The sequence below is a fragment of the Micropterus salmoides genome, unplaced genomic scaffold, assembly GCF_014851395.1.
Source record: "Micropterus salmoides isolate LMB-PRFRI ecotype aquatic unplaced genomic scaffold, ASM1485139v1 Ms_hic_scaffold_13, whole genome shotgun sequence".
Classification (NCBI taxonomy): Eukaryota; Metazoa; Chordata; class Actinopteri; order Centrarchiformes; family Centrarchidae; genus Micropterus; species Micropterus salmoides.
This window is the reverse complement of record NW_024040374.1, coordinates 2,279,798-2,289,027: the sequence shown is the minus strand read 5'-3', so window position 1 is coordinate 2,289,027 and position 9,230 is coordinate 2,279,798. Positions and strand designations below refer to the sequence as shown.

Below are 9,230 nucleotides of genomic sequence, written 5' to 3'. Positions count from 1 at the left end.
TAAACAGCATTAGCATTTTCTGACCAGACCAATGTCAATAACCTTGCACCAGCAGCCAATTGTAGCTGAGATCTGAGGACATTGTGACGTCACAAGAGTCTGTCAGAAGATATGGGACAGATCGTAAACAAGCCTCCAAAGAAAAAGATGGTGAGTTGTAAAATGATTACACAAACTGTTATCTTTTATATAATCTATCTCGCTATACAGACTGACTGAGTGGTTCAACTTTGGCCTAATGTGCTTGCTGTAAATGTGTGCACACCGGGTTTCTAGCTGCAAACCATACGGCTGGCTTTTTTTATAACCTGTGATCGTCTGACTTCTAATGTTTCTTCCCCCCATCTGACTTCAGCAAGACCGCAACACCTTATGAATGATGGCCTGATAGTAGTTATGAGTTGAGCGTGACAACTCATCTGACAGAGTTTTTTTTTTTTTCCAGTCTGGGTCAGTTGGTGTTGACTGTCGGGAGATGAAATCATACAGTGTTGAAGGATTCTGCTTGTTTGTCTTCTCATCGGGGGCAGAGCGAGACTCACTTCAGGCCCGGCAGTCAAACAAAGTACAGCAGCCAGTGGGAGACATTACACAATGAACTGATAAGTGACGATTAAAAGAATGATTTCTAGTTTCTGAAAAATTAACTGTGAACTTGTAACTGATCTTTAACGTCAGTGGCTTTATCCTTAAGACAGTCTTGACGAATAGCAAGTTATTTTTCCATTTTGAATCTATTTTCTTTCTTCTCTTATTATCTATTTTATTTTTATTGGTGCTGCTGGTTCCCTTCCATATTTTCCCTTCATCTTCAACACAGCGTTAGTTCTGTTAACATCGGCCTGTAATTGTACCGGCCCACCAACATTTCTCTTGAACCTCCTGATTACCACACCACCCATTAAGGCTAGGGGAGGCCTGAAGGGAGGGGGTGTGATTTATTTTGTTTGATACGCTCAAAATCTAGCTGTCTCTTCTCCAACGTTGCCTACTCCAGCTTTAACATTACTTTGAACATGTTTGATATTTATGACTAGAATTAAGACCTTTAACATCGCATATAAAACCAAAACTGACCAACGGGTTAGCAAATGGTAAAAATGCTGCACTGCAGGTGAGAGAGGGGAGGATTATTGTATAACTTTCACTTTCAGTTCAGAACCACAGTTCACACTGCGTCCTCTCTGCTCAAGCTCTCTGCAGTTTTCCTCTCCATCCACCATCTCATCTAAATTTAGCATGTTTCCTCTGTGTCGTTCCCGTTTCTGAGTGGACTGCAGGATAAATGAGCAGTTCTTTTGATGATTGATCTCTTTTGTTTCTGTGTTCTCGCAGTTTGAAGGGTCATCACCTATGAAACACCCAGAGTGTTGTTTTGTCTTTACTCAGTTGTTAAGTGCGAGTTCCTTTCTGACAGTCAAGACTAAAAAAAATGTGTCTATGATGGTGGAAACAGTCATCATGTGTGGTTTGTCCTGCATTTGAAGTTTTCATTTAGCGATGTCGCCCCGTTCCCAGATCTCAGCAGTTCCTTTGGTGAGTACGGTTTTATCACCAAAAGAAATGACTGTCAAAACTTCAGAAGTAACACCAATGGTGTGATAAGTTATCCTTTCATTTCTAATTTACCTCCTTTCAGCGCAGATTCTGTGTTGTCACGTGTGGTGCCTCTTTGAGACCACAAACCTTTCATCACTCTTGTGAACAAACATGATTTCTATACAAGCGAGGCCTCCTACATGTGGTGAAACTCCTGATTTCTAAAGTAAGCCCCCCCCCCTGTTAACTTCACTGCCCGTGCACATGCGTGCGTGTCACATCCCTGCACAATTAAAGCTGATTCCTCCACAGGGGCATTAGTGACTTAACGGCAGTGACAAAAACCTCCAGGCCTCAGATAACCCCCGAGCCCCTCTCCCGGAGCCGCTCTTTTTGGTGTGGATACTGGCTACCTTGCCTCAAAGCTCGCCTCACGGACGGCTCAAAGACCACCGTCGATCCTCCACCTTGCTGATGTCCATTTTGCTTAAATCGGTAGAACTGCACTTGCAGCGAAGTCCCAATATGCAAAGGCACAATGAAAACCCTGACTTCAAAAATTTATGTCTCAAGCCCTCGGCCACAGACACTCCCTTTCTCCTGACAATGAATGGACCACAGCAGATCTTCTTAAATGTTCCATTTCAATACATACTGCTTAGCTTGGCGTTTGAGGGCCAGCTCCTGCTTATTTGATAAAAAAAAAAAAAACCTCTCCTAATGACATAGCCCACCTAAACTTAAAATACCTTGATATGATTTCCATCCCTTCATCTCATACTCTTCTTTTCATCCGTGCCAGCAGATTTGAGGCAGGGGAGGAGGGTGTGGGGGGCACGTATTTCATGGCCATTTCGGACTGGAAGTTAAGCTCAGCAGCTGTGCAAGGTTTTCCTGTTCACATCTGACCAAGTTAAACTTACTGCCACCTGTTTTCCGCAGATAGGCACTTTATTACGCAGATATATCACTCGCATATATCATATCACATATCGCTGGGTAGATGGGGGGGTGCTGCTGAAAAGGCTAAACGGGTCAGGTGCAGCGGTGTTCTGGTTTAAGTCCTGCTCCCATGATACTATCGACATCCTGCTCAACCTTCCGGTCTGATTTGCTTTTGCCCCACCCCGCCTCCGAAAGCCTCTCCAGGAAAAAAAAAAAAAAAGACGTATGTGTCCAGAGTGGAGACGCACGCGGCGGGGCTTAATTGTCCGTCGATCCGCGGAGATGAGACGGGATGCAATTTGTGGTTAATTGCGAATGAAAGCCCAGTAGACCGCCCGCAGGACTATCCAATCATACTTAAGCCGCGCGCAGCCACAGCGCGGCCTCCTCACAGCCTCGCGGAAATGCGGATTGATTTTTGGCAGAGGGGCGCGCGGCCTTAAATCGATCAGTATTGATAGATTTGGTAGTTTGTGGTGTCAGAATCATCTTCAGGCTTCAGTTGAGATACCTAAATGAGTAAAGCAGACCCATTAAGCTGTTTTTAATAAAGCTAATACGGCATAATGTGTGTTATTTCCTGCCATATTTGAACTTACTATTAGTAAGAATTCTACTTTTAATTTAGACTACAGATGACAGTTACCACCCAGTCACACTTCTGCACATAGAGCAGTTTAACCTCTTACTGTATTCATGCTTTGGTTCGCTTTCTGTATTGTTGGTTTTAACAACTTTTAGAAATTAAATTTTTTTTCCTGTTTGCTGTATCAAAAACTTTCAGCTTTTTTTAGTCTTTATTATCTGTGTAGGCTATTGCTTTACTCCTGTTTTTCCTACTGCACATTAGTTTTTCTCGTTTTTGTGCCAGCTACCAGAATCATATTCCTTTAATGTGTCAGCATATTTGGTCAATTAACTTGTTTCTGATTTAATTTAACTATAATGGTTTGCCTTTTATGCGTCAAAGGTGATGGTCAACATGTACTGCAAACCCCGCCCTGCATTTAAATAACTCAATTTTCTCTTTGTACAGAAAATACATATTGCACGAGCTTATAGGCTACCATGGGTGTTGCAAAGAAAAGTTGGACCACTAAAACACAGGCTATATGGGCCTACTTTATATGAATTTTGTGGTGATTACAACGTTTAAATAACGTTTCAAAACGTTAACGTTTTCATATTGCATCATTATAACTGTTATAAGAGTCTAAACTGTATTCACATTGAAGTCCAGATATGCAATGCATAGTACATATAGTGATAAATTGATAAAAAAAACATGAATTAACTGGAAGCAGCCTAATTATCTTCTCTTCTGAAATCTAAACTATTGGTCACAGCTTTCTTACACAACTGACACACAGGTTTGATAAGTGAAAACTCTTTCTCTGGTCCGAGTAAACATTTTTTTTTCTCTGAGAAATTACCAGAGCTCTCATCTTACTCCGCGCTCCGCCGTGCAGTAGCATCTGCTCGGTCACTAGAGGGGGGATCTGCTGCACCTGTTCTCCCTGCGCGCTCCACTCACTTCGGCTCTGCTCGGCTCTGCTCGGCTCTGCTCGGCCGGTCTCTTCTAGAGAGGAGGCTTTGCTATAGGAGAATGCAAATATACTGCTGTGATCTCCTCCCATTGGCCCGTCACACCTCGGTGTGGGAGGGTCGGGGGCCACGCTGTCTTTATAAGAGCAGATTGCCTTCCAGCAGTGTCAGTGACACTGCGTGGTTGCACCGTGAAGCTCAGAAACAATTTGAGGGCCGTTAGACAGAAAACCCAATTGGAATTTATCACCTCTTGCATAATAATATACACACAGTCAACACTAAGGTCAACGCGAGCCCCAGTGAGGGGGGACAGGACCGTGGGGACCGAATTATGCCGCTGCTCGAATAAAATATCTGGACTGACCACAACAACACCGGAGACCACGGACCAGACTCTCCTGTCCCTCCAAGTAGGAGCTCTGCCTGCAACTTCAGATTAATCTCAGATGCATATGAACTTTTTGCATATGCCATTCCATTTTGGAGTCCCGGGACTTTTTGGTACACTTTCCCACTCGCCTGCGCTGCGCCCTGTGAATGTCACACACTGCCTCTTCTGATTGTGTGAGAAACTTTCTATCCGGGCCATGCTGCAGTGACTTCAGCCCGCTGCCTGGGACCTCATGATCAAGTTGTAAGCAGCCGGAGGCAAAGAAGGATGCTTGGAAAATATTTATAACACAAGGAGGATACGAAACTTTCGTGTTACTTCATCGAGCAGCAGTAAATCACAAGGAGGCAAGTGGGCTGCAGAGGTGAAGCGAGGACAAGACAGGTTGGTGGCTCCAAATTCACCGTGCTCGAGTTTCAGACGCCCTGGGGGCTCCTGGTATTAACGCGTGCATTTGACCTGGGATAAGTTGTCAACAAGAGCAGCGAGCAGAGGCAAACTGGCAGGTGTACAAGTTCATTTACATGCAGACGTATATTCACGCCACTATATATAGAAGTTGTCTTAGGGACGAGCAGCCTTAAAAAGTTTCCCCACCCACCCTCCGGCCTTGCAGCAGCTCCACGCACCGGGCGTGTGCGTGTGTTTATATATACACCACACAGGCTTTTATTGCTCTTCACAATCTGTATTCGAGAGGGCTGCCCGCCGTCGGTTTGGCTGTCAGGGCAGGAGTCGTCGCATGGACTGAAATGGCCACCGACCTCGCCATGAGCGCAGAGCTGCCCAACAGCCCTCTGGCCATCGAGTACGTCAATGACTTTGACCTGATGAAGTTTGAGGTGAAGAAGGAGCCGCCGGAGGCCGACCGCTACTGCCACCGCCTCCCGTCGGGCTCTCTGTCCTCCACCCCGATCAGCACCCCTTGCTCCTCTGTGCCTTCCTCGCCGAGCTTCTGCGCCCCGAGCCCGGGCGCGCAGCCCAACCAGAGCCTGACCAGCGGGGTCAACAGCAGCGGCAACAGCAGCGGCAGCAGCGGCAACAACAACAATCACAGCAACGCGGGCAAGCCTCAGCTGGAGGACCTGTACTGGATCCCCAGTTACCAGCACCACATCAACCCCGAGGCACTCAACCTGACCCCGGAAGACGCGGTGGAGGCCCTCATCGGTAACGCGCACCATCATCACCACCACCACCAGGCCTACGAGGGCTTCCGCGGGCAGCAGTACGTCGGAGAGGACCTGTCCACGGCCTCGGCGGGCCACCACCACCAGGCCCATCACCACCACCATCACCACCACCACGGCCACCACGCCCGCCTGGAGGACCGCTTCTCGGACGAGCAGCTGGTCAGCATGACGGTGCGGGAGCTGAACCGGCAGCTGCGGGGCTTCAGCAAGGAGGAGGTGATCCGCCTGAAGCAGAAGAGACGCACCCTGAAGAACCGTGGCTACGCGCAGTCCTGCCGCTTCAAACGCGTCCAGCAGAGGCACATGCTGGAGACCGAGAAGTGCACCCTGCAGAGCCAGGTGGAGCAGCTGAAGCAGGACGTGGCGCGCCTTGCCAAGGAGAGGGATCTTTACAAGGAGAAGTACGAGAAGCTGGCCAGCCGGACCTACAATGCCGGTGGACCCGCGAACACGAGAGATCCGTCCGGGAAACAGGCCAACACCGACTTCTTCATGTGAGAGACTGACGATTTGTAGCATAGACTCTGAATTACACCCACCTAAACATCCTTGTTACATTAATTTATATTTTTCTGCGTTTGTATTTTGTTTACACTTATTCCCTCGACAGAAAAGACTTCAAACACAACAACTAAACAAAGAAGCATTAGATGCGCATTTTTGAGTCTTAAAGATGTTTCGGCAAAACTTCTGTAAGCTCACTGCAACCTGTCAGGTGAGCACATGGGATCACTTAGCCTGTAGACATTTCTGTGATGCAACAGGACCTGGTCAGAAGTCTTACTGAACCAATCTGATATTTAACATGACTGTCTTAAATCAGAGAAAGATGATTTGTCTTAAAACTGGAGGAAAGAATGATCTTTTTTTTTTTGGAAAAGTCAGATTGGACTGAAAAAGAAGCAGAAAAAGCAATACACCGCCTCTCCTTTGGCTCCAGAAAGCTCAAAAGACTGTTTGTGTGAGAGTGAGGCGGTCTGTGATTCAGAGAAGAGACCTTTCAATATTGCAAGTCTATAGTTTCCCATCCCTAGTTGCAACCCTGCATGCAGGACATGTATGGTAACCTCCAGTCATCTCCCAGAATCCTTCCACATGTATGGAAAGCATGGCCCATGGTTCTCTCCTCCTCTAATGCTTCTTCTCCCTCATCCTCTGCCACCAATAAGGCCTGGGTATGCAAAAAGCCACAAAAATGTTTCCCCCATAAACCCCCGAGAGGTGCAAGGACTGCAACAATCTGCTACTGCGAAACATGGATGCGTCTTTAACTGCTATTTTCAATCAAATTTTCTATTGTTTTAAAAAGAAAAGAAAAACGACAAAAAGAGATTAACTGAGCCAGATTTTAGACTGTATTTATTTCCACCTGTACATAATGTGTAGAGAAAAACAGTTACCTGTGTTATTTTACCTTTTCTCTTTTTAAAGAAAACTGCTTTTGTTGCTTGGATTATTCGAAATGTCTTAATACAAATGTTTGTATGTTACAGCATGCAAATCGTCTATGGTATCCTCCTCCTACTGAACATGTGTAATGTCAAAGGCAAGCCTATACTGCACTAAGAAGAGATCAAACTGGACAAGCGTTTTGTTTTCTAATAATAGGACCTTTGATCTGTTACTCTCTGATAACCTGGATATAAATTCGATGAGGTGAAAACATTTATTAGATGGACAAGGACTGCATTCGCTGCTAAAACTCTATGCACCAACCTGATGATTAAAAAGACTTAGTTTAAGGGGGGTGGGGGTGGGTTGTTTTGTTTTTTTACTTTAAATATTTGTAGACGAAAATGTCTAGGGCCTGTAGGTTTATTCTGCAGCCCGGTGTCTTACAAAGGTCTTGTGTCCGATAGGAGGATGCTTGATTGTTTGAAAAGACGAGACTTTGCCTGGTGGAAGAGCTTGCTGTTCATGGAGTAACTCCATGCATTATTCTGTCAACAAGAAATCCCTGGTTCGTGTGTTTTCTGCTGCCTAGATATATGTGCAATATTGTGCAGAAGTGTCCGATGCTCAGCCTACCTGTTGGATGGCGAAAGCTTGCAGGAAGAGAGACCGGAATTATTACGTTTAAATCAAAATGCCACAAACAACTAGACGAGCATAATAGATGTGAGAATAATATTTTTTATTTCTCTTCAAGTATCAGGTCTTTTATGTGAGTCAAGAGTCAAAAGAATAAAAAAAGAGATCAAAAATAAATCTTACAACAAATCTGAAAAATTATTCTTGTTTTTTTTGCATTTTAGCACCAACAATTTCCCACCAGTAACTTTCTTTGTTTTAATTAGATTTGTTTAGGGTTCAATATAACCTCAAATTTTAATAAAAATCCTGATTTTGATTTGAATGATTTTAAAGAAAACTGCGATGAAGAAAAAGGAAAGCAAACTTCTGCACAGTGCTGTTAATGTATATCTGTACATATAATTTCTATATTTATTCAATGAACGTGTCCTAACGTGTCAACAAGTGAAAAACCTACCAAGTGGAACATTGTTGAGAATCTTGTTTTCATAATGTTTAATAAAAAGTTCTGTCCCAAAATCTGTCAGACTGCTGCCGTCATTGTTACAGAAAAGGTTTTATTTTGAAACAAACAAAAAGGCTTCCCGCCTCTAAATTATTGAAGCTCTGAGTTTATGTAAGAATGTCATCAATTTGGGAGAGATGTGTTTCTTATTTTAGGGCAGATGTGTTGCGTTGCGGCTTTTATGAATGCGGTTAAAAACAAAAACACTTTAAATAGATTCAAATGTATCGGATAAATTATTATTATTATTATTATAGACTATGAAAAGAATGATGTTCATATTTTTACAAGAATAAATCAAATATCAAAAGAAGTTTGACGCAGTTAATGGAGTTTAACCTGCAACCAGCAAACGTGTTTTCACGGTTTGTCGAATATTTTTGTGTTTAATGTTAAAATATAATAAAATTAAAAATAATAAACATGCAAATTAATTTGACTGAATAACGACACTTGATAGTAAATAATAAGCTCTAGCTGTTTGTTGACGAGTGTCAAAAATGTATGTTGACAGAGAAGGATATTATTATTATTAACGGTTCAAAAATAGAACTTAATTTCAATAATCATTTGACCCTAATTTGTGTTTTCCCTAGATTGTTTTCGGTTTCCTTGCTGCGAGTTTTTATTCTCTGATATCTTTGTGAGAAACGCCGCTGGGCTCTAATTTGTCCTCTGCTGTCAGAGGCGATGACACAAGTTAAACTTCCAGTTTGTCTGGATTTTTTGGACCGGGCTCAGCCGGCGTGGAGTGCAGGATGTTGGGGGAGAGGATGCTCAGATCTCCCGGAACATCGCGTCCGGATCTGTATCTGTGTGTGAGAGGCACCAGCGGATGCGGACACAGCTCCGCTGCCCCGGCTTTGGCCGCCTGTCAGCGGGCCTCTTTGCGCCCCATCAGCCGGTGATGGATGGATGAGGCGGCTCTGCTCTCCACCTCCTCCTGCCACCACCGAACAGCGAGGTACTCGAGCTGAACTCTCTTTCTCGCTCGCTGTATGTTTTGATTGTGTCCATAGGGCAGCTTTGCATGATACCCTCGATGTCCACGGTGTGCACGCGCCCGTGTACGCGC

The 9,230-nt window shown here is 44.5% G+C and overlaps 1 protein-coding gene across 1 annotated transcript; it reads left to right on the top strand.

The window, feature by feature from the left end:
* Positions 1–4,205: 4,205 nt before the first annotated feature.
* mafaa (v-maf avian musculoaponeurotic fibrosarcoma oncogene homolog Aa) lies at positions 4,206–8,186 on the top strand. Its single transcript, XM_038715037.1, has one exon. The coding sequence runs from the start codon at positions 5,176–5,178 to the stop codon at positions 6,112–6,114; it is 939 nt and encodes a 312-aa protein (XP_038570965.1). The 5' UTR covers positions 4,206–5,175; the 3' UTR covers positions 6,115–8,186.
* The last annotated feature ends 1,044 nt before the right edge of the window (positions 8,187–9,230 follow it).

Excerpts from the sequence above, each read along its gene's own strand:
- mafaa (XM_038715037.1), top strand. The coding sequence starts at position 5,176 with ATGGCCACCGACCTCGCCATGAGCGCAGAGCTGCCCAACAGCCCTCTG.